This window comes from Crinia signifera, chromosome 6 (assembly GCF_055691185.1).
Source record: "Crinia signifera chromosome 6, ASM5569118v1, whole genome shotgun sequence".
NCBI lineage: Eukaryota > Metazoa > Chordata > Amphibia > Anura > Myobatrachidae > Crinia > Crinia signifera.
In genome coordinates, this window is record NC_139222.1 from 71,725,298 (window position 1) to 71,751,747 (window position 26,450).

At 44.7% G+C, this 26,450-nt stretch overlaps 1 protein-coding gene across 1 annotated transcript in view; it reads left to right on the forward strand.

Moving 5' to 3' along the window:
* The window catches only part of RET (ret proto-oncogene), a 95,120-nt gene that overhangs the window by 42,047 nt on the left and 26,623 nt on the right, over positions 1-26,450 (forward strand). Inside the window, exons 2-8 of the mRNA XM_083146284.1 lie at positions 10,028-10,267; positions 11,375-11,656; positions 15,437-15,675; positions 19,299-19,500; positions 21,050-21,249; positions 25,358-25,613; positions 25,940-26,071. Coding sequence (XP_083002410.1) covers positions 10,028-10,267; positions 11,375-11,656; positions 15,437-15,675; positions 19,299-19,500; positions 21,050-21,249; positions 25,358-25,613; positions 25,940-26,071 — 1,551 coding nt within the window. The remainder of the gene's footprint in view (positions 1-10,027; positions 10,268-11,374; positions 11,657-15,436; positions 15,676-19,298; positions 19,501-21,049; positions 21,250-25,357; positions 25,614-25,939; positions 26,072-26,450) is intronic.

Consider the following 26,450-nt stretch of genomic DNA (forward strand, 5'->3'; position numbering starts at 1 on the left):
TTCTAATAACTGTCATCTGATAGCTAATGTAATTTCGCTCATTTAGAGTCCAAACATGACATTATGGGCTGAAATGTGTAACTTGAAATGCAATATTTCCTGGCCTATGGGATAAAATGATTATGTATTCCTGACTATATTAATATTATGGGCATGGTTATAATTATAATTATGGAAATTATATGCTGGGAAAAATTAGACATTGACAATACCTAAGATGCAAAAAGATTGGGATTTGTAGATATCCAGGAGGTGCATGTCACTGGGGACATACTGTAGGACTTTGTATGAGTTCCCGGGAATATATGTGGCCGGTATGTATGTAATTTTTCACTGTAGCTTTGACTCTGGGAAACAGTCAGTTGTAATTGCTCCCACATTGCGTGTATTGAGAGACGTGTACATTCACCTATATGTGAATATATTGTATTCATCTCTATTGTAATGTACAGCCCCTGTCTGTACACAGTTTCATAGGGGATACGGTCATTGGGTCACCAGCATGATGGTCGACAACCATTAGATCGACACCATTAGATCGACATGCATTTAGGTCAACATAGGTTAGGTAGACAGGGTCATTAGGTCGACATGGGTTTTTTTAACTGTTTTTTTTGAGCCAACATTTGCCGACAGGCAGTATTTCATGCCCTGCCATCCACTAGGGCGTGGTGGTAGAAGAAAATTAGTGTGCCGAGCGCAGCGAGGCACCGTGCCCGTAGCATGGCAAGTGTAGCGAGCCATGCGAGGGAACCCGGTGGTGCATTTTGGTGTCCATGTCGACACGACATGTGCCGACAGTTGATATTTCATGCCCTACCATCCACTAGGACAGGGGTCCTCAAACTATTTTGCTCCGGGACCCCATCAGACAATAAAAAATAATTACAGGACCCCAGCAAGTTACTGCAGAAGGTCATCACATGTGTAGTCAGCAGACAGCACATACATGGCAGCATTGTGGAGACTCAAAATGATGGGAGGAGTCTAAATAACAGACAAACAGATTTTTCAGACACCTTAAATCACTGACTGAGATTAGAAAAGTCATCAGCCTGATGGTCAGCAACATGGAGTCGCGACCCCATGCTGAGTAGGTCAGGACCCACTTTGGGGTCAGGACCCACAGTTTGAGAACTGCTGCACTAGGGCATGGTGGGAGAATAAAATAGTGTGCTGAGTGTTGGGAGAATAAAATAGTGTGCCGAGTGTAGTGAGCGATGCGAGGGGACGTGGTGCTACATTTTGATGTCCATGTTGACACGACATGTGCCAACAGGCAGTATTTCATGCCCTACTATCCACTAGGGCAGGGATAGCCAACTCCAGTCCTTGAGAGCTACCATCAGTTCACGTTTTCTATGTCTCCTTCTCACAGAATCACATCTGTGGATCTTTTAAAATGTGTCAGTCAGTAATCAGTGCACCTTTGTACCTACTAGGTGAGCAGGAAAATGTGAACTGTTGGTAGCTCTCGAGGACTGGAGTTGGCTACCCCTGCAGTAGAGTGTGGTGTAGGGTGGCCAATCCCGGGATCGGAATCGTCGGGATCCCCGGATTTGGCCCCCAAAACGCCGGGATTTCAATCCTGGGATTGGAGTTTTATTAGGAATGCCGATCCCGGGAATCCCGGGATTGAGCATTTTTCAATCCCGAATCCCGGGATTATCTTCCCTAGTGTGGTGGGAGCAGGGCCGGTGCAAGGCACCGGAGCGCCCCAGGCGAGTCGGGGTGGGGGCGCCCCGGTGGCGGGGGGGGGGGGAGGGGGGGGTGGTACCTGTGTAAAAAAATTGCTGCCCCGGCGTCCCTGCAGTGCTGGGGCGGTCAGGGGTGTCCGTGCCGTAGGGGTACCTGCGGCGCCATCATGGGTATAAAGCTGGCTGCGGCCGGCGGGGTCCCTGTAGTGAATCGCAAATAACTAGCGCTTCCCGCGCTGCCGCGCGCATAGCACTAGTTATTTGCTATTCACTACAGGGACACCGCCGGCCGCAGCCAGCTTTATACACATGACAGTGCCGCAGGTACCCCTACGGCATGGACACCCCTGACCACCCCAGCACTGCAGGGACGCCGGGGCAGCAATTTTTTTACACAGTTCGATGGGGGTGAGGGGCGAAATGCCGCCCTCCAGGTGCCGGCGCCCTAGGCAAATGCCTAGAGCTGCCTAGTGATGGCGCCGGCCCTGGGTGGGAGATTAAAATAGTGCGCGAAGCATTGCGGTTACAGCGGGGCTAGGTTTTAGTGTTTTATGTTGACATTCTGGTAAAAAAAAAAAAAAACATTTTGACTTTTTCCATGTCGACCTTACCCATGTCAACCTAATGACCCTGTCGACCTTCCTGCATGTTGACCTTAACTCATGTCGACCTAATGCTTGTCGACCATAATGCTGGTGATCTAATGATCCATACCCATTTCATAGTATAGGGTGCATTCCTATGTCTGGTGCAAGCGATCCATCTGAAAACATGTGAACAAAAAACTCTGCACAACCTGCTATGTGCACACATACAATTGCTAAACTGTGCACTGTAACCACCCAGCTATAACCTTTCACTTCACTTGCATGTAGTGATGTGACTGACTTGTTTACAGAGTATAGTGTGAAGTTCACCAGGATAACTTGGCATCAGCCGTACTTTGTTATGTTGGTACATGTGTTCTTCAGATTTATCTTCTAGTAGGTACATATGGTTCAATGTGGAATTCGATATGCCGTTCAATTGGATCTGGCATTCGATTTGATTTACACTGTATAGTCTTGCCTGGCAAGACAATTTTTGGTACTTGTGTATTATCTGGGCGCCCGATGAAATATCCGCGTCCGCTCGCCATGCTTCGGGTTCGGTGGCTCGCTGCGCTCGCCACACTTTCTATCGGGCCGATAAAATCACGCCAACCGCATGACATGCAACCAAATCGCATGCGATCAACGCGATTTTTACATAGGAATCAATGTTAAATGGTCCCTGAGACCATTAGGGTCAATGTGAAATGCCCCCCAGGCCCCCTCATTGTTTGTATGCCTCCTCATTGATTTTATATAGTGTGGCGAGCCCCGCGCATTACTTCACTGGTATTACGCGTCCCCTCGCGGGGCTCGCTGCGCTCGCCACACTTCGGGCTCGGTGGCTCGCTGCGATCACCACACTATTTAACATCAACTCCACGCCGACGTGGATAGTGGGGGTATGTAAAGGTCGGAGGATGCGTACCGCCACCCCTCACCACGCTTCGGATTGGCGTTGTTGGTGGGGTGGCGTTAACAATGAGGGGGCATACAAACAATGGGGGGGGGGAGCATTTCACATTGACCCTAATGGTCTCAGGGACAATTTAACATTGATTCCTATGGAAAATCGCGTCCATCGCATCGCATGCGATTTGGTTACATGCGATGCGATTGACACAATTTTATCGTGGGAAATCGCGTTGATTGCATTGCATGCCTTAAGTTAAGGCATGCAATTAACAAAATCGGCCGCCCAGATAATACACAAGTACCCAATTTTTTCTTTTCGATGTCCATGAAACGTGAACGCGCATCAGGATTGAATCTGATCGAATGTGGAAAAACCATTTGATGCCCACTCGATTTTGCTTCTATAAACAAATTTGAATAGAAAAGTAGTGGAAATCTCACTGTGTGTACCCTGCATTACTGAGACCATGGTATAAATGACGTAGAACACAACACCCATTATCTGGAATGCTTGCGGCATACTGTCAGTTACCTCACACAACACAGTTGTGTGGCCGGATGACTAATGACTATTTTCTTTGACACAGTCCAACAAAGTCTATTTTTAACTTGTTGAACATTCACCGTAGGGCATATTTGTACTTTGTTGCCCCTGAGAATGTTATGGAAGCTGCTGTGTGCAACTGCATTGTATTAAAGCTTGTTTTTCATATCCAGACCAGATCATACTGATTTCAGCAGGCTCTAAATGTATTGTCAGCTGAGAAAATGGCATCCAGGAGTTTAATTCCCAGTTCTGTATTACAATGCTAGGGGTATTTTGGGGTACTTTGTTTATTAAGGGGCTGATACAAAGATGGAAGAAAAGCAGGGCTACGTCATAAATTGTGGGGCCTGGGACTGACAAAATAGGCAGGGCCCCCCTCCCTTTTTTTTCCCCCAACATCGGGAATGCCTGGTGAGACCTGTGTCTGGGCCCAGACAGAACCCACAGTATGCATATATCTCTGCATAGCTGTATTTGTGAATGCTTCTCTTTTGAGTATGTACAGTGTGAATTCACACCAGGTACACTATGCTAACAGGCACATGCATCTACCCCAGCAGCTCCAAATGTTTATATAGTTGTCATTAGTCTTTCTCTACTCAGGGGTGCTGTTATTCTGCAGTTAACATCATGCCAATATTAATAGTTAAGATTCTTATGATCATTGACTGTTTTCTGTCCCATTAATAAGCATATAGAAGTGTGTATGTTTGTAAATCACATTTATAAGTATAGGTATAAAGTAGAGATGAGCAGGTCTGGATCTCCGGGATCCGCCAGATCCAAATATGGTGATCCGAGTCAGGATCCGAGCAGGCTCGGGAGTTCCCGCCTGAATTCGGGACCGAAAACGAGGCAAAACGTCATCATCGCGCTGTTGGATTCTCGCGGGATCTGGATTCTATATAAGACGCACGCGCACCCCGCCATCTTCACTCCATAATATCAGAGGGAACGCAGTTGCTGCGCGCCAAAAATTTCGGGGGCGTGGCCTATACTCGCGCTAGGCCATGCCCCCATTTTGCCGCTATGGGGGCATGAACCAGAGGCTCTGTGAGCCTCTAGCCATGCCCCCAGCCCCCTGACTGTGGGAATAGACGCTGTGCGCATGCGCACAGCGTTTATTCCCCGCTGCTTAGCAGCCGACAGGGGGGACTCCCAACAGCCCTCCCTCACCGCGGGACACTGCCGGCCGCGGGTGGGACAGCGGGACAGTCCCTGATAATAGGGACTGTCCCGCTAAAATCTGGTCTGTTGGGAGGTATGCTGTGCTGTGATTTATTTAGTGACGGATTTTTTATTTTGATGTAAACTAGGTGCTGCAGTGCTCACACGCAGGGGCTGCAGTGCTGCTGACTGTACACTCAGTGTACAGGGGCTGCAGTGTCCATAATACAAGGGGCTGTGTCCAGGGGCTGTGTCCAGTGTCCAGGGGCTGTGTCCAGGGTGACAGGCTGTGTCCAGTGTCCAGTGTAATGGGCTGTGTCCAGTGTAATGGGCTGTGTCCAGTGTGAGGGCATATATATCTAGTGTCCAGTGTGAGGGCATATATATCTAGTGTCCAGTGTGACGGGCTGTGTCCAGTGTGCAGTATGACGGCATATATCTAGTGTCCAGTGTAACGGCATATATCAAAATTGACTAGAAATGAGTGGAAACTAATGTTATTGAGGTCAATAATACTAGGGGCAAAAACAGGCCCAAATTCTGTTATTTTAGCCATTTTTTGCATTTTTTATAAAAATCCAGATCCAAAACACGAAGGGAGATCCAGATCCAAAACCCGCAAGGGTGGTTTTGCCAAAACCAATCCAGATCCAAAACACGAAGGGAGATCCAGATCCAAAACCAAAACCCGAAAAAGTGGCCGCCGCACATCTCTAGTATAAAGTAGAGGTTAAATATAAAAGGGTATTCCTCTCTTTATAATAGGGATATAACGGGCCCACCAAAAAACTGCGTACGCTCATTCATACTTGTGTTTGTGAGCAGCGACCTCTTGTGACCATTTTGAATAACAGCAGCAGTAGAAACAACATGGGTGGGGTGCTTACAATATGACATTCTATCCATCAGCTGTGACCAAAGTGTATTGTTTGGTTGATTTGTCTTCTTTTGATTAGGCAGTGGTCTTCTTTCTTTCAAAGCCTAATTTTTGGGTGGTTTGTTTTTTTGTTTGTTTTTGTTTATTAGCAGCAGGTACATGAGTAATGCTGCTTTCCCACTTTTTTTAAACGGGTTTTTATACGGCAAGAGCCATAAAGACCCTTTCCCACTGCAGCTTTTAAACAGTAAATTACCGTTTAAAAGCCGTTTTTGGCACATTCACACTGCCGTTTAAAAACCCGTTTAACCCATAAAAAATATGAGGGGGGGGGGGGATTAAAAAAAAAAATACAGCGTGGGGTCCCCCCCCACAGCTGTAACCAGCACCACGCTGAAAGAGTCGGGCTGGTAATTAAAAATCAGGTAACCCGACAAATAGGGGTTCCCCGATTTTGAATAACAGCAGCAGTAGAAACAACATGGGTGGGGTGCTTACAATATGACATTCCATCCATCAGCTGTGACCAAAGTGCATTGTTTGGTTGATTTGTCTTCTTTTGATTAAGCAGTGGTCTTCTTTCTTTCAAAGCCTAATTTTTGGGTGGTTTTTTTTTTTGTTTGTTTTTGTTTATTAGCAGCAGGTAAATGAGTAATGCTGCTTTCCCACTGCTGAAACGGGTCATTACCCATTTTTTTTTAAACGGGTTTTTAAACGGCAAGAGCCATAAAGACCCTTTCCCACTGCAGCTTTTAAACAGTAAATTACCGTTTAAAAGCCGTTTTTGGCACATTCACACTGCTGTTTAAAAACCCGTTTAACCCATAAAAAATATGAGGGGGGGGGATTAAAAAAAAAAAAAACAGCGTGGGGTCCCCCCCACAGCTGTAACCAGCACCACGCTGAAAGAGCCGGGGCCGGTAATTAAAAATCAGGTAACCCGACAAATAGGGGTTCCCCGATTTTTAACAACCCGCCCCAGGCTCCAGGTCCGGGGCTGGTTCCAAAAATACGGGGGACAAAATTCCCCCATATTTTAAGAACCAGCCCCAGGCACAACCAGCCAGCAGGGTAATGCCACAGCCGGGGGGAGACTTTTTATACAAGTCCCCCCGGCCAAAGCATTCATCCCTACCGACCAGTCAGCCTGGCCAGGGGCCCTGGGGGAGTGGGGACCCCCCCCCAATAAAGGGGTCCCCCCCCTCCAGGACTTACCTGACCAGGCTGAAGCCTGGTGCTGTCCCCGGTGGCCACCGGGCTGATCATTGTGTAAAAAAATAGATGGAAAACCTATTGTTTTAAACTGTGGAACTATGAGTCCCAGCAAGCCTCCCCCGCAAGCTGGAACTTGGGGAACCACAAGTACCAGCCTGCAGGGCATTAAATGGCCCGCTGGGTCTTGTAGTTTCACAGTAAAAAAAATAGATAAATAAATACACACTGACACATTAGAAAAATAAAAGTTTAATACATACATTACACAAACACACTGATACTTACCTATCTTGATCCCGTAGGTAGGTCCCAGGGTCCGGTCCGGTGGCTTGGTTCCGGGGCTCCAGGGCTGAAGAGTCCGGGGTCCTGGATCCATAGTAATCCAAAGGGGTACCTGGGGAAGCAAATCCTACTCACCTGCTCCTGTGGCGACCACCCCGGCATCTGCTGTTGAAGTACCGCTGCTCCCGGCTGCAGTGGTACCCGCTCCACCTCCGCTGTACACTAGAGACGCAGAGATCCTTCTTCCTCTGCGTCTCTACTCAGCAGATGCCGGGGTGGTCGCCACAGGAGCAGGTGAGTAGGATTTGCTTCCCCAGGTACCCCTTTGGATTACTACGGATCCAGGACCCCGGACTCTTCAGCCCTGGAGCCCCGGAACCAAGCCACCGGACCGGACCCTGGGACCTACCTACGGGATCAAGATAGGTAAGTATCAGTGTGTTTGTGTAATGTATGTATTAAACTTTTATTTTTCTAATGTGTCAGTGTGTATTTATTTATCTATTTTTTTTACTGTGGAACTACAAGACCCAGCGGCCCTTTTAATGCCCCGCAGGCTGGGACTTGTGGTTCTCCAAGTCCCAGCTTGCGGGGGAGGCTTGCTGGGACTCATAGTTCCACAGTTTAAAACAATAGTTTTTCCATCTATTTTTTTAAACACAATGATCAGCCCGGTGGCCACCGGGGACAGCACCAGGCTTCAGCCTGGTCAGGTAAGTCCTGGAGAGGGGGGACCCCTTTATTGGGGGGGGTCCCCACTCCCCCAGGACCCCTGGCCAGGCTGACTGGTCGGTAGGGTTAATGCTTTGGCCGCGGGACCTTATATAATAAGTGTCCCCCGGCTGTGGCATTACCCTGCTGGCTGGTTGTGCCTGGGGCTGGTTCTTAAAATACGGGGGACCCCTATTCAGTTTGTCCCACCGTATTTTGGGAACCAGCCCGGCCCTTGAGCCTGGGGCTGGTTTTAAAAAATCAGCGAAGCCCTATTTGTCGGGTTTCCTGATTTTTTTTTTTTTTTAATGCCAGCGCCGGCTCTTCAGCCTGGTGCTGGTTACGGCAGTGGGGGGGACCCCACGCCGATTTTTTTTTTTGTTAACTAAATCCCGTTTCAGAGGCATTCCCACTGCCTCAAAAACGGTATTTAACCGTGTAGGACTCTGCTTTTAAAACGGGTTGAAATCCCGGTTATCTTTAACCGGTATTTCATCTCTGGCACTTTCCCACTGCAGCCTTAAACGGTAAATTGCGCTGAAAAATCTGCAATTTACGTTTTAGACCTGCAGTGGGAAAGGGGCATAATCTTCCTTGATATTGGAGTCCTTCTAATATTTTTTTTTATTTGTTTTTGTTTTTATTTTAATATTTTCTAGTATTTTGTATTAGGGTAGTGCATATACACCATAAGCTTGGCCATTTTATGGGATGAATCAAAATTCATCAGAAAAGTAAACCGCTATTTCTAAATGGCTGCCTCCGCTTCACTGTGTCCACGTAATAAAAAAAATGCTACTCCACCTGCGAATAACACATGAATGTACTTTCTCTGGTGCTGTCACAGGCTGCATTCTAATGAATACTGAATTAATTAATCGTGCCCCCCCCCCCCCCCTCAATGATCCCAACATAAGGGTGCTGTGGGGGGCCAGCTGTCAGGTTTAGGGACCGGGTGAGGTGTGCGGGGACAGGTTTGGTGGGTGACAGTGCGTGAGTCGGGACAGATCTGCTAGGGACACAGTAAGCTTTTTGTTGCAGTTTACAGTTGTTTACAGTGTCATTTGCAGTGTTCCCCTTCTCTAATATTTTTGTTATAGTCCCCTTTTTGTTGTAGTGGTGCTTCTGTTTTGTTATGAGCCTTTTTAACATTTCTGCACAACAGCAGGGACCTGTGAGTCCTGGTATGCGGCGGGCAAACTTCGATGCCAGAAGCAAATCCCCGGCACATACTCCAGGTCTCTGCACTCTCATACCTTTCGGCACCACAGGCTGTGCACAATGATTGCTGCACAGGGAGTTCTGACAGTAGCAGCAGCATCCTGGTGGCCCCCGGGCAGCTACAGTGAAACTCCTCCCTCTTCTCCCCCCGGATCTGCCACTGCATGCTGCTGCTTTGTGCTGGGGTGCAGTGTGGCCAGAGAGGTGCCTAAAGTGCAATTTTTTTCTGTCATTAATTTTAGGGATGCCTGGCCACACCTCCTGTAATTAGGCAATGCCCCAGAGAGATACCTGGGGCCAGGCTCTCTACTTCCCTGATCATATAGCCCACTAAGCACTTTCTAATATGTAGCACATAACTTCAAATCAGACTCCAATTCCCTATACATTATAAGCTTGCCAGTAGGACCCTCTCACTGCTATCCGCTATTAACTACTCTTTATTAAGTACCGTGTTCCTATGGGTCATAGGGTCGACATGCATCAAGGTCGACGTGTCTGAAGGTCAACATGGGATTAGGTCGACAGTCAAAAGGTCGACATGGGGTTTTTCAATGTTTATTTGGCAATTTTCTCACCAATTTTGACAATTCACGAGGCACTCAAAGGGTTAAAGTCCTTTTACTAATTACAAGTACAATGGAAAAGACAGGTACATCACAAACCACAATAAGTACTTAGTGAGAGTAGGCAACTATGACCTGCGATAAAATAATCCCACCTAATGTGACTGTAAAAATACTGTTGGTTTAATCCAACCAGCAAACTGTAAATTATAGCGATGTGTTTTATTTTTATTTGACAGGTCTGTCAGCACTGTATTTTACAAGAAAAAGCTACTTTGGAAATTTATACCCTGACCAACCTGCTGGCTCCTTCATCTTACAAGTCCATGCAATGAGGGACTTTGAAGGAGAGATACCGCACTACAAACTATGCCCCACCTTTATGAATGAGAAATTCATCCACTTCTTCCACATTGATGAGCAGACAGGAGACCTCTATCTCAACAAGACACTGACAAAGAAAGACTTCACCGAATTAAGTAAGTAGTGTACATGTAGTAGTGGCTGCAGATAGCTTATTTAGTAGTGTTTCCCCACTATATGCTGTGTCTTGTCCAATCATTAGAGCTCTTTGAATCTGAAGAATTCATACGAGTTTAAGTTGTGCAAGCAGAACCGGGGGAGGGTTCTCCCAATGATCAAGATTCAGTTGAATCTCTTATTATGCATAATTATTTGTTAACAGAACTTGCTTTTACTTCAGGTGCTGTTTTATTAAGATCCTGATATAGGGGGAGATTTACCAATCCTTGGAGAGGGATAAAGTAAGTCAGCTTCTTAAGGTGCATACACACGGATAGATTTGGCCAACGATTCAATCTCATTAACAATTTCCTCTGAACCTCCTGCACAAACGATTTGGTGACAAAGGATGTACGATTGAGCAAACAATTACACATGAACGATCTTTAACGATGGTGGAGGGAGAGGGAGCCAGTCAATCAGCCTTACCAAATCGTTCATCGTGCATACATATGAAACGATTGGTACACATCGCTAACGATCCGTCGCTGATCTTTCTGCATGCAGGAAAGATCAGCGACCTCTACCAATGACCGTCGGGTACGCGTATAGTCCGATATATCGTTCATACACACTGAACGATTTGAGCGATTGGTCGTTTCAATCGGTCGGGAATGCCCAGATCTTTTGCCAAATCTATCCGTGTGTACGCACCTGTGTACTTTATCGCTTTCTAAGCTTTAATACGTAGATTTACCCCATGATTTTCAAATATTTGCCCCAATAGTACGAGTCCTTGTTATCCACATATATGACGTTCTTTAGGAACAGATTCTGTACAGATCAGGGGCCAGATGCACTAAGCTTCAAAAAGTGAGAAACAACCAGCTCCTAACTGCCATGTCACAGACAGTGATTAAAATATGTCAGGTGGAAGCTGATTGGTTTGTGGTGTTTATTACTCTCCATTGTATCACTTTTGAAGCTTAGTGCATCTGGCCCCAAGTTTTTTATATGAGCAGTTCAATGTCATAGGTGCATCACACGTATTTTACTGCTGTGCACGAGATACTAAACTGAAAAGCATTTTGACAAATTTGTTTTTCTCTTTGAATTTTTCTAAGGCAGCTCAACATCCACTCTGTGGTTCAGGATCACGGGGTTCAATGCTCCATTTCAAGAAAAGGGGTGTGAGAATGCTCCCTTCGCAGTTGTTAGTCTTTCATTTAACAGCGTCACATTTTCCAATTGCTCCTCGCTACAACTGAAAGACCTGTGCTTCGGTGAAACGGACCGGTCTTACCACATCAAGGAAAACAGACCCAAGGGCACGTTCTACCAGTTTCACCCGCATTTCTTCGTACAGCTGTGCCCAAATATCAGTGTCAGCTACACATTATTTTTAGGTAAGACCCTCTGCACCATGGGGGTTATTCAGAGCTCATCGGTTCCCTGCTAATTTGCAGTCCTGCCACAGTGAAATCCCGAACTGTGCAAGGCTGCATAAGGTTTGTGGAAATATCGCAGGTCGCAGTCGCATCTCACTCACCCTGAAATGCTTTTTCCAATGTGTGCGGTCTGTACGTAACCCAGGACCTACTCTGCCTGTGCGATAGAAACAGGCTGATCCAGGCTGAAGCTGACGTCATACGCCTTACCGCAAAGTGTCAGGGAAAACGTCTGTGGGTGTCACCTGGAAGTGCCAGGGAAAAGCAAACCCCGGCTTCCTGTCAATCAACTTGCGCATGGTCAGTGATTAAAAAGACGCTGGCTTATATCATTCGAAGGCCTTGTGCGTGTGTACTTTGAGCCGTACACATTCGCAGTTGTTCCATTATCACCCGTCCTGCGAATTCGCAGCCCAGCGATCAGGTCTAAATAACCCCCCCTTGTCCACTGTGGAATATTAGTTACTTGTGTATTATCACGGCACCCATCGCATTGCATACCATAAGGCATGCGATGGTATGCGATGCGATATCGAGCGATGTTGTACAATGTCATACAATTTTAAAATTGTATGGCATTGTATATGGCACACAATGCTATACAATGCGATGGGATGCAATTATAACTTGTATAAGCACCCTAATGGGTGCTTACAATGTTAAATGCACCCCCACGCCACCCCCCAGTATAAACGTGAACCCGAAGCGTGGCGAGCAGCGGCGGTACGCGTCCTACGACCTTTTCATACCCCCACTATCCACGTCGGCGTGGATTTGATCTTATAAAGTGTGGCGAGCGCAGCGAGCCACTGAGCCCAAAGCGTGGTGAGCGGAAGCGCATAACTTCACAGGTATACGTGTCCCCTCGCGGGGCTCGCTGCACTCGCCACGCTTCAGGTTCGGTGGCTCGCTGCGCTCGCCACACTTTATAAAGTCAACTCCACGCCGACGTGGATAGTGGCAGTATGAAAAGGTCATAAGACGCGTACCGCCGCCCCTCGCGGGCTCACTGCGCTCGCCACGCTTCGGGTTCACGTTTATACTGGGGGGTGGCATGGGGGTGCATTTAACATTGTAAGCACCCATTAGGGTGCTTATACAATTTTTCATCGCATAGGGGGCTAAAATCGCATCGCATCGCAGTGCATCGGGTGTATGGCATGCGATGCGATTAAATATCGCGCAATCACATATCGGGGGCGCCGTGATAATACACAAGTACCGAATATTATTCCTATTGCAAGCTGTGTTCATTTTATTAACTGGTTATGTTTTTTTGTTTTTTTTTGCTAATTATTTATTTTACCAACATTTAGAAATGCGAAAATGGAAACCATAACTCTGCCCTGGATGACCCCAGTTTAAGGCAATACTCCTCATATTTTCATACAACCTACATGAGGGAAATTTACTAAGATGGGAGCTGTATTTCACATGGGATGTTGCTATGGGCAACCAATCAGAATCTACTTCTTATTTACTTAGTACCTTCTAGAAGATATTAGATAGTGTCTGATTGGTTGCCCATCCCATGTGAAATAGAACTCCCATCTTAGTAAATTTCCCCCATCGTCTTTTAGGTCAGAGAATCAGGGCAGGTGTTTAGCACAAAGGGGAAAATTGATCAAAGCTTGGAGAGAAAGTACTAACCAATCTGCTTCTAACTGCCATTTTGCAGGCTATGTTTTGAAAAATCACAGGAGCTGATTGGTTGATACAGTTTATATCTATACCCTCTCCAAGCATTGATACATCTACTCCAAAATGTCCAGTAAATTTTAATGTGTACACCTACCGAGCAGCAGAGAAAATGTAAATGCTCTCTTCAAATCTTCCTTTTAAAATAATGTGCTATTATTTGCATGTATGGATTGTTAATCAATATATTGTAGTGACTCTTTAGGCCCCCATACACTATGCAATTTTGGGCCGATTTCACCCGATTTCGGCACTTTGGGCCGATAAATCGAGTGAAATCGGTCCAAAATCGAATGTTTGTGACATCTGATGCAATCTGATGCACGTTCCCTTGCCTATCAGATTGGATCAGGTTGTCAGACCTGCTGAACATAATATATAGTGGAATCTGAGCCATCATGGGCGCTTTTTAGCACCCACGATGTGTCAGATCCGATATATCTATAAAACTCCAGGTACCTTCTTCCAGCGCTGTGGACCCCAACCCCCAGTGTAGTAGCAGTAGCCAGCCTCACAGGAAGGGGCAGGTGCGATGGGAGGGCAGAGGGCGACAGTGACAAGAAGGTACTGGTGTATTATCACGATGCCCAAGATTTCCATCGTAGGGCATCGTATCGATCGCATCGCATGCGATTCGATTTTTAATTGTACAGGCACCCTGATGGGTGATTACTATGTTAAATGCACCCCCATTATTAACGCCACCCCCACTATCATGGCCAACCCGAAGCGTGGCGAGCGGCGGTGGTACGCGTCCTCCGACCTTTTCATACCCCCACTATCCACGTCGGCGTGGAGTTGATCTTAGATAGTGTGGCTAGCGCAGCGAGCAACCGAGCCTGAATCGTGGCGAGCGGACGCCGATTACTTCACATGTATTCCGCGTCCCCTCGCGGGGCTCGCTGCGCTCGCCACACTATCTAAAATCGACTCCACGCCGATGTGGATAGTGGGGGTATGAAAAGGTCAGAGGACTCGGGGCTCGCCACGCTTCGGGCTCGGTGGCCCGCTGCGCGCGCCACACTATCTAAAATCAACTCCACACCGACGTGGATAGTGGGGGTCTGAAAAGGTCGGAGGACGCGTACCGCTGCCCCAAGCTGGCTCGCTGCGCTCGCCACGCTTCGGGTTGGCATTGATTGTGGGGGTGGCGTTAACAATGGGGGTGCATTTAACATAGTAATCACCCCGATGTCTCGCATGCGACATCGGGTGCTGCACTGGGCACCACTTAAGCGATCAGATGCGATGGGACATCGCAATGCCATGTCCCATCAAGTGGTGCCCAGTGCATTTCTGGTCCCCGCCAGTGCTCCTGTCCTCCGCCAGCTCCGGTCCCCGCTGCCAGCTCCAGTCCTTGCTCCAGTCCCCACGCTGATTACATTTGAGCAATCGCATGTGATTAAAAACCACATGCGATTGCTCATGCAATTTGATAAATATTATGTGCAGCACATATCTATCGATGCGACATTTGACGGCGTGCCTGCACATCGTGTCGAATGTCCCCTTCAAAATGCATGCAATCATTCGATTTATCGGCCAGATGTGTCCGAAATCGAATGATTGCATGCATTATCTCACATATGTATGGGCAGCATAATACCTGCAAGGTATAGCACTGTTCAGGCTACTCACTAGGGCCATCCCATCAGATAAATCTCATGGCATCACATGTGATTTATCTGACACAAATTGGATGTAAAAAATGGCACATCAAGGGTCAAATTGTATGTAGGCATCCTGGGAAGCTGCCGGGGAAGTTCAAGGGAAATCAGATGCAATTTTACAGGTCAGATAAATCTCATAGTGTATGGGGGCCTTTTATTACAGGTGTGAAATATAACTGTTTAAAACATTTATTTACAACACTTGTGTACTTTTCTCTGTTGTGCTGTTGGGATTTGTCCGTTGCATTACCTATTTTTTGGTGGTTGTATGTTTATATGGCCCAGTGACCAATATATTTTCTTCAACTGGTTTTGCTAGAATTAACTTTTAAAGATGAATTACTTTAATTTCCTGTTTCTTTCTATACAGACCACCAGTCCCCTTTTCAGTACAACCATGATACATCTGAAGTGTATCTGGCCAGTCCCCTGGATCGAGAAGAGAGAGAACAATATGACCTTGTAGCAAAATGCGTAGTGACAGATGGCACCAAGGAGGTGGACGTTGAGCAGTCATTCCTGGTCAAAGTAGACGATGAGGATGACAAACCCCCCTTCCTCAATGGAACAGATACTGTGAATGTTGTGGTGGAATACGAAAGAAAAGCCGTAAGTGACCACAGTACTGACCTATATTACTTAAACAGACTTTCAGTGTAGTTTGATTCCGAAAACCTCTTCTCCAGCTCCATTAACCTTTTATACTCCACTAGTATAAAACCACACAATGTGGGTGATGTATCAAGCAGTGAAAACAGTGTAGAAGAGGGCCAGTGGAGAAGTTTTCCAGAGCAAACAGCAGCGTAATGAGGTTGAGGCAACCTGGGCATGTGCCTGCATAGAGAGGGATAGAGCGAGGGGCTACCATTCTGGGGGATACCCTTGCTCCTTGATAGCGGATTTGTTGAGAATGTTCTGCTGATGGGTGAGTGACTCTGGGATTGAGCAAGGGTGATGGTCCCAGTGCCCAGTTCCTGGGGACATCTGTGCCCAAGAGAATGATGCATAATGTGAGTAGGGGTGGCAGTGGGTCCAGTTCATGGACATGATGACTGGTGGTCAGACCAGGTCAGGAGCAGGGATGACTGGTGGTCAGACCAGGTCAAGAACAGGGATGATTGGTGGTCGGACCAGGTCAGGAGCAGGGATGGCTGGTGGTCGGACCAGGTCAGGAGCAGGGATGGCTGGTGTTCGGACCAGGTCAGGATCAGGGATGACTGGTGGTCGGACCAGGTCAGGAGCAGGGATGGCTGGTGGTCTGACCAGGTCAGGAGCAGGGATGACTGGTGGTCGGACCAGGTCAGGAGCAGGGATGACTGGTGGTCGGACCAGGTCAGGAGCAGGGATGACTGGTGGTCGGACCAGGTCAGGATCAGGGATGATTGGTGGTCTGACCAGGTCAGGATCAGGGATGACTGGTGGTCTGACCAGGTCAGGAGCAGGGATGGCTGGTGGTGGGAACAGGTCAGGAGCAGGGATGGCTGGTGGTGGGAACAGGTCCGGAGCAGGGATGACTGGTGGTCGGACCAGGTCAGGAGCAGGGATGACTGTTGATCGGGCCAGGTCAGAAGCAGGGATGACTGGGGGTGGGAACAGGTCATTAGAAGGCATGACTGGGGGTGGGAACAGGTCAGGAACAGGGATGACTGGTGGTGGGAACAGGTCAGGAGCAGGGATGACTGGTGGTGGGAACAGGTCAGGAGCAGGGATGACTGGTGGTGGGAACAGGTCATACAGCCAGTACACTGTGATACAATTACTTGTGGTAGATATAATACGTGTATATGTACTGTACCACAAGTAATTGTAATTGTATCAGTGTACTGGCTGGGTGCAGAGACCTTTGTGATACAGCGGGTGACTCTATCAAGCCACGGTGCTGACACTATTATAGAGAACCCGCTCAACAAAATTCCTGCACTTCAACACACATTAATTTTAAATGTGGTTAATGTTGGAGTTTATGTAGAGCTAAGATACCTTACTATATTGAGACTCTGCTTTCATCTAACTCTGGGGTAAAAGTGCATTTAAGAAGGAATAACGTGTTATAATACACCAAAAGGTTAAGTTGAAACACAAGTTACTTTAATGTGCAACCCCACTTTTGCTGGGGCATATATAAATTAAGTGACATCCGACATCAATCATCCCTGGATGTATACTATATGGTACACTGGCCACAACCATAATACTGCACGACACCTAATGAATAAAGTTGTGTTAACTAAATTACTGCCGCATCCCAGGTGTTAATACACTGATTATTCTTGTGTAAAATCCCAGGTGGTACAGCTATACGCATAAAGAAACTGTGGGAATTTCCAATAAGTGGCAAGATCAATACACGGTTCTTTCTTCTAGTGGTTATTTCACATCACCAGCTGACATACAATAGAAACTCTGGTCACCCATGACAGGATTATCTACTGTCTCATGTTTACAAGAGAACTACAACATATGTAACATCATTGTTTATTGATTTCAATATAAAGAGATAGTCTGAGCAAACAGACACAACTGTTACATCTCAGTCACTTTAATAGAGTCTATTCTCTCCAGAACAATTTGAGCTATACTGCTGCAGAATTCACATATTGTGTGAACTCATCTGCTACTGGTGACCCCCAATTATTACTTACCGGTGAGCAGAATTAGACCCTAGAAGTTATATTTTGTGATAACTACTTTATGTGGACAGCCCGACATACCCCCATAAGAATAGCCAATACACAATAAAGACACATTGGTACTTATGTATTATCTGGGCTCCCATGTTAAATGCACCCCATTTTTTCATACCCCTACTATCCAACTACGAGTTGATTTTATATAGTGTGGCGAGCGCAGCGAGCCACCGTGCCCGAAGCGTGGCGAGCGTAAGCGGTCTCATAAGAAAAATGGGAGCCCAGATATTACATAAGTACCAACACATTTATTACATAATGTCTGTGTCAACAACCTAATTTTAGTATTATTACAAACCAATTACCATACAGTGCATAGTCAGTGAGCCACTATATTTTAACAAACTGCATTCCATCCCTGTTTACACTTGTCATTGTTACATGTGTGTCTGTTTATATTTCGCTTTTTTAACTATATTAATAAAGGTTATATTTTATTTAGCTTGTAAGAGACTCCAGGTGCACCACACCATTGACAAACCTTCTTCTTTCTTGTTCAATTGAACCTGTTTTTTAACCATAATAAAAAACATTGTAGAATGTTTGCTAAAGCCATAACTTGACTTTATTTACTTGGGTGTGAATATAATTATTATCCATGATTCTGTAGTGGTCCAGGAGATTATTGTTACCCATTAGGACAGATACCGGAATGGTTATTCAGTTCACTCTGGTTAAACTCTCAATCAGTACAAACCCGAATAGTCCCAGATATTGTAACAATGCATCTCATAACTTGGAGAGTCCTATAAGCACTTGTTCTGATAATCATTATCTGCACTGTACTATGTCCTAGCAAACACTCCCTTCTCCTTCAGAATACTTGGGAAATGTTGATGTCTCTTAGAGCACTAGTCACTGCAATTAAAGATGTCTCTAAGCGGATATATCTGATATATAGTAAGAAAGGCAATAGTCACCCCTTTCTTGCTTCAAGGATCCCTTTGTGACAGTTCTCCAAGGACCAGATTCTCTCACTCTCCAGTTGTAGCTACTGACCCTCTACTGTCTAAGCACCGATCATCTTGGGGAAGACCATGCAGGGGGTCGCCATCTTGGGTTGGTCTTTGTAACTATATAGCTCCTGTTAGGTGGACCAGGGGCCTGCATCTGTACATTATATTTGCATTTATTTGTGGAGGTAATTAAATATACTTTTTTTTGTTCACCTCCTCTAGTAATGAGTTAAATGGACAGTACACTGCCCCAGAGAAGTGTGTGTGACAACTGATACATAAGGGGGAAGTGTATGTGTCTGCAGCAAATTACTAAACATACAGTTCCTATAGGAATTGAAGAGCAGGAGTTATTAAATTATAACCCGATTGTATTATAATTATTGCCAAAGATTTATTCAAATAAAATATAATAATGATATAAGAGCAGCTTGTTTTACCTTTTGACCACTGCTTGGTTTCAACTTGTTTATATGAGTTCTGAGACCACTTGTACAACATTTTTCTAATAGCAAATAGAAGATAGTGGATTCAAAATTGGGTAACTCTTCTTCTATCTGTCTTACACATGTTTTTTCTTGTTTAATAGGGAACCCTACTTGGGTCGCTCATGGTTTATGATCTTGACTCCACTTCTGTCCTCCCCCAAGACAGCAATCATAACCGATATACAGAGACCATCATCAACAGTGAACAATTTGTACATGATAAATTTTTGGTGAAGCGCGATTTCAAAGAGATAACATTCTTTCCAAATGGCAACAAGGTCCGGGGAACACATCACGAGTTTAGTAAGGAATTCAAGATATACTACAATAATGCAGATTAAAGATTACCAATGTAGCACATTCTGAGAACTCCAGTAGACTGTTGTAGGCAGTCTTGGCATTCAACTAATTTCTCCCAGCTTCCTCGTGTAATGCCTAGCAGTCATAGGGTGCAGACTGTGCTGAAAATGGAACCCACCATTTCTGGATTGTCTGATTGAACCATATGCTATATTCTCCATTGTTAGAGCGATCATCCTTTCATTACATCCAAAAGTATAGCCAGTAACAGGGGGCACCGCAATAAGACCCAGGGGGAATAGGCTGGGGGTGTAGTTCATGACCCAGCGGAGGGGGCAATCCCATTGTGACAGCCCCTGCCTTGGCTTCTGCACATGCTTATGTCTGACCTCTTTGAAAAAAATGAAAGGAAGTACATTGTATTTATATGTCACAGTTATGTGGTGGGGGACAGGATTTGCTTCTGTTTGTCCACATATGTTATGATTGGCAGCCACCAGCACTGGTTTTGCTGTTACATTGCCCATCATCTATATATATACTGTATGTCTAGTGTCTGATTTTGTGTCTCTGAAACACTGCCATCTGTTGGCAGTGAGTGAAACTACATCTCTTTATTTCACACATGCACAAACACAGAGGCAATCACAAGGTAGCAGACTAGCTGCCAAAGCATTTGCTTGTAGCGTGCCTACTAGTAAATAATATATATTGATCCCGGTCCACCGTCCTGAGGATGCCTAGGCACACAGTTTGGGAACCACTACCCTAATCCATACCTAAGAGCAGCTGCGGGAGACTCAATTTCTCAGGGAGACCCCTGCACCCCTGGGGGATTAAGTGGAGTTCCCCACTCTTTCTAGTGAAGTGGGCAGGATGGGTTGATAATTCCATGATTGAGTGTGTGGAGGGGCATTTCTAAATGACATGCGTACCACGGTTCACTGCATTTTGCCACTTTGGGGGTGGGGCCCAAAGACATGAGCACCTATTCCCAAACTAGTTGGCTCCATCTCTCTCCCACAGTTTTCCTGGAAAGCAGAATATAAAAAGATGGCAACCGCTACCACAACCTCAGCTGAACCCATGTGGTGGCCATGTGGGTTTTCAGCCAAACTCAGAAGTTTTCTTTTAAAAGTGCAGTCAATAACAAGGCATGATTTTGCCTTGTAAATGTTTGCCCTTTCTATAAAAAAAAAAACCTCAGAATTCGGCCTACAACCCGCACAGCTGCGGAACTTGCAGGCTATTACATTTTGCAGTGTGTGTTTGAACATGTTAACATTGCGCAGATGTAGACATGTTGCATGTCGACATTTTCAATTTACTCTACTCTATATCAGGGTCAACTATTGACATTAAAGTTTTTGTGATTGTGCTAATAGATACCTGACCAAACCAAGGCCAAATTCTACACATAAATTCTAATGAAGTTCTACACTTTTAGCATAGAAATAAAGTTCACATTTATTTTATAAACCTGTCATCTTTGCCTCAAAATGCTATATATATATATATATTTCTATTTCTATTTTCTTCTTCTTCTCTTCAGAACTGCTCCTGAAACAAGGTATTTCCATTGCCAGAAACAAATCCCTCCAAGTTATTGTGTTGGTGAATGATACAGAATATCATGGTCCACAGGGAGAGTTGCTACTCTATTTCAATGTTACCATCCGGCCTGTGGAAATCCGATTCCCGAATATTTCCTACCAGTTTACGCTCAACCGCAATGCCTACCGGTATGCTCAGGTAACTATTAAAGTTATGTGCAAAAATATACTCCTTTTGCCAAAATATTTCTTTTTACAGGAGTACATGTTTTTTTTTTGGACTGTTTTCTGCTTAAAAAACACAAACCCAAAGGAAAATGGGAAATTGTTAAATAAATAAATAAAACAATAACGCAGAAGCGGTGATGTTAACTATAGCTTTTATAGAGCCTGTTCAGAAAAAATATATACAAGTAAAGCTGGACATACACTTATGCGACTTCTCCCCTCTGAGAGGTTGCACACAATCCTCCCCCCCCCCCCCCCCTTGAGCCACCTGGGACCTTCCTGGGCAGCAGGATCGCATGCGATATATCATATGTGGTCCTTTTGCATATGGTATATTGCATGCAATCCCAGCCAAGGCTGCACAGCTCAGATTCAATCCAAATGATCGCTTCTGCAGACGGTGCAACTCGCAGGCTCCCGGTTGATGCGAGTTGATTTGAGTACAAAGTGAATTTGTCAAAATAGGTGTGAAATTTGCAGCGCAAAATTTTTATTCATCATCGTGCCCTGTAACAGCAAAGCCATGTATATATTATATGTGTGTTTGTGTGTGTGTGTATACATACAACTATTTTAGATATTAGTCCAAATTTGAAACACCCCAGAGGAAGTTACAGTAATGAAACGCTTTGGATGATAATACAATTGTGAATAAAGGTAGATGACTTTGTTGTCCATAAGATCAAACAGCCAAAGGGGAGAAACAACAAGTAAAATCGGTACTTATGTAATATCTGGACTCCCGTTTTTCTTATGAGACCGCGTCCCCTCGCGGGGCTCGCTGCGCTCACCACGCTTTGGGTACGGTGGCTCGCTGCGCTCGCCACACTATATAAAATCAACTCCATGCGTAGTTGGATAGTAGGGGTATGAAAAATGGGGTGCATTTAACATGGGAGCCCAGATAATACATATGTACCGTAAAATCATTTTAATCTTTTCTATGAATAAACCAATTATGAATGAAGCATACATAATTATTCTGTTGATGGGTGAACTTTGGTGCGAGGGTCTCAGTGTAGAATAAAAAAGAAGCAGCCTTTTCAATTCCTCTACCTTCTGGCAATGATTTCAAGAATTTTAAAGGGGTTACAGAACTATTAAAGAGCCACTTTGTTGTGCACCCCAAATACCCCCAAACCAGGCTGCACAAAAAAATACCATATGTACTTTTTTTTTTAATTGGTTTTATTTATTGTTTTAGAAAACTGTATGTAATTGAGGAGAATATATATATATATATATATATATATATATATATATATAATCTCCTCAATTACATGACTAGCTATACCAGGATATACTTTAGTTAGGAAGGACAGAATGGGAAAAATTGGAGGAGGGGTTGCAATATATGTGAAAAAAATATTAAGACTACTTTAATACAAAGTATTGAAGAAAAAACTGAGGCCCTTTTGGGTGACCATAAAAACAGGGGAGAAGGCGATTCTTCATATAGGGGTGATCTACAGACCACCAGGTCAGGAAGAGGAACTAGACAAGTGCCTATTGCAGGACATCAATAAAATGGCATTAAAAGGAGAGGTGATAATCATGGGAGACTTTAATCTACCTGATGTAAACTGGGAGCTGCCTATTGCAAGTTCCACCAGAAGTAGGGACATGCTGAATTCCTTGCAAGGAGCATCCGATCCCTCCAGCAACTGTTGAGGGAGCCCACTCGTAAGGACGCAATATTAGACTTAATACTTACAAATGGTGACAGAATATCTGACATAAATGTGGGTGAAAATCTGGGATCCAGTGACCATCAAGCAGTATGGTTCAAAATAAAGACAGAGACTGACTCATCACACACAAAAACAAAGGTGTTAGATTTTAGGAAGGCTGATTTTGTAGAGATGGGAAACTCTGTAAGTTCCCTCTGGCAGAGTGGAGGAACTTGGAAGGAGTGCAGGATAAGTGGGAAAAATTAAAAAGTGCAATTCTAAAAGCAACAGAACTTTGTGTCAAAAGAGTTAGGAAAAACACAAGAAAAAGAAAGCCATTGCGGTTTGCAAAAGAAGTAGCAAGTATTGTGAAAGCAAAAAAGTTGGCCTTTAAGAAATTTTAACAGCCGACGCAGAAGAATGAGGACAAAGAGGTGTATCTTGTTAGACAGAAGGAGGCTAAGAAGGTAATCAGATGTGCAAAAGCACAGGCTGAAGAGAAAATGTCCCAGTCAGTGGGTAAAGGAGGGAAAACCTTTTTTTAGGTATATAAGTGAAAGGAGAAAAACAAAAAGTGGAATAATTAGACTGAAGACAGAGAGTGGAAGTTTTCTTGAGGGGGACAATGTAATAGCAGATAATATTAATAATTATTTCTGCTCAGTATTCACTGCTGAAAGAGAGGGGAAGGGGCCACAGTTAAGTTGCAAATATAGTCAGAAAACTGAGGGAGAGACAAGTACATTTACAGAGGAGAAAGTCCTCACAATACTCTCAAAACTGAAAGTGGATAAATCAATGGGGCCAGATGGGATACATCCAAGGATACTAAAAGAGCTTAAAGGGGAGCTGGTAAAACCAATAACAGAATTATTCAACCAGTCACTAGCTACTGGAGTAATCCCAGAGGACTCGAAAACAGCGAATGTAGTCCCACTGCACAAAAGTGGAAGCAAGAAAGAGGTAAGCAACTATCGACCAGTGAGCCTTACATCAGTAGTAGGAAAATTGATGGAAACACTCTTAAAACAAAGAGTTGTAGAATATCTCAAAACCAGCAATTTACAGGATCCAAAACAGCATTGGTTTACTGGGAGAAGATCATGTCAAACAAATCTTATTGACTTTTTTGACTAGGTGACTAAAGTAATAGATCAAGGTGGGGCTGTAGATGTAGCTTATCTAGACTTTAGTAAAGCTTTTGACACTGTCCCACATCGCAGACTGTTAAATAAACTTGAAAGCTTGGGATTGGATTCTAAGATAGTTGAATGGATAAGAGCGTGGTTGCAGGACAGAAAACAGAGAGTTGTAGTAAACGGAGTACAGTCTAAGGAGGGAAAGGTTACAAGTGGAGTACCCCAGGGATCTGTACTTGGACCGGTGCTTTTAATATCTATATTGGTGATATTGCAAATGGAATTGAGGGTAAAATGTGCCTTTTTGCAGATGACACAAAGGTATGCAACAGGGTAGACACACCAGGAGGGTTAAAACAAATGATTGAGGATCTAGGTAGATTAGAGGATTGGTCAAGAGCATGGCAACTACAGTTTAATGCCAAAAAATGCAAAATCATGCACTTGGGTCTCAGAAATCCAAAGACTAAATATAGTATAAATGGCACTATAATGGAAACTACTGAGGAAGAGAGGGATCTAGGTGTCACTATTTCAGGAGACTTAAAAGCAGGTAGGCAATGTAACAAAGCAATGAAGAAGGCAAGTCAGATGCTTGGTTGCATAGGGAGAGGTATCAGCAGTAGAAAGAAAGAAGTAATAATGCCACTGTATAGGTCATTGGTACGACCTCACCTAGAGTATTGTGTTCAGTTCTGGAGGCCATATCTCCAGAAGAATATAAATACATTAGAGACTGTACAAAGAAGGGAAACTAAAATGGTGCATGGCCTACATCACAAAACGTACCAGGAAAGACTAAAAGATCTTAATATATATACTTTAGAGCAGAGAAGGGAAAGGGGGGACATGATAGAAACTTTCAAATATATCTAATATATGCCAAATGTTACAATTAACGGTACTTATGTAATATCTGGGCTCCCGTTTTTCTTATGAGACCACGTCCCCTCGCGGGGCTCACTACACTCGCCACGCTTCGGGCACGGTGGCTCGATGCGCTCGCCACACTATATAAAATCAAATCCATGCGTAGTTGGATAGTAGGGGTATGAAAAAATGGGGTGCATTTAACATGGGAGTCCAGATAATACATAAGTACCCAATTAACAAACTTTGAATTTCTCTAATACTGCATCTGCATTCAGAATGTGCATATATTTATTTGGCATGAGTCCCCATAACAATGTATAGAAAGTCTTTAGCCTTTGCTCTGTGCTGTATCATGGATGCAAGTGAGCTGTTCTGATGCCTTCTGTTCTTGCTTCAGATAGGAAAAGTGTGCATTGAAAACTGCTCCCTGTTCAAAGGTGTCAGCGTTAACTACACGCTGCAGATTCCAAATTCCACAAACCTCATCGGCATCCAAAAGGCAGCAGGGGACATGTCAGCCATTCTCTATGTGAATGATGACTTTGCTTTGGCCAACTACGAAAGTAAGGAGATCCTGGGCACTGTTACAGTCTACAATGTGCAAGTCAAGGAGCCGGTCAGAACACAAGTCACTATCATGATAGAGGGAACATGTGAGTATCACTATTACTTTATAGCCAGTGTATAATCAGGTATACAAAGACATTGATTGAGACAGCTGCTAATGAAAGTGTTCACCGCTTTCTGTTAAATAAGCCCATTGGATATGTTAGGATTCATACTGTATTAGGATTTGTTTTAGAGCTATCCATCAAGTGGGCCCCGTACTGCCGGGATTTATTTCCAAAAGCTGGGTAAACATTTGCTTGTCAGGCGTGATTGGCGTCCGGTTATCTAGGGAATATGGTACAACGTGGATCGATGTCTTTAATGCCTAAACCATCTTGACCTTTCCATATCCCTGTCTGCCTTTCTCCAGCTATGAAAGATGAGGAAAAGTGTTCATCAATTGAGAGCTGTTCAGAAAACAAACACCGATTAGACTGTGAAGAATGTGGAGGACTGGGTTCTCTGACTGGAAAGTGCCAGTGGAGACAGGGACATAGCACAGGTAAAATTATTATTATTATCATCATTATATTTTTATTTAGAAGGCGCCACAAGTGGTACGCAGCGCCGTACATATAGAACACATTAGAACAGTACTGGGTAAACCGAACTAGACATAACAGTGACAGAAGATCAGAAAGAGAGCTGAATTAACAGCACAAATCTTAGTACACAATACAGCTGAGATATAGGGAAGTGAGTGAGAGGAGATGCAGGTGTAGATTGTAGGTGAGTAAGAGAGCTGTAATTGAAATGCAAGAAGGGTGCTGTGAGAACAGGAGGGAAGAGGGCCCTGCTCTAAGGAGCTTACAATCTAGAAGGAGGGGGAGACAGACAGGTGAAATAAGGGTCAAGTAATGAGACCTGAGGCAAAAAGTGAG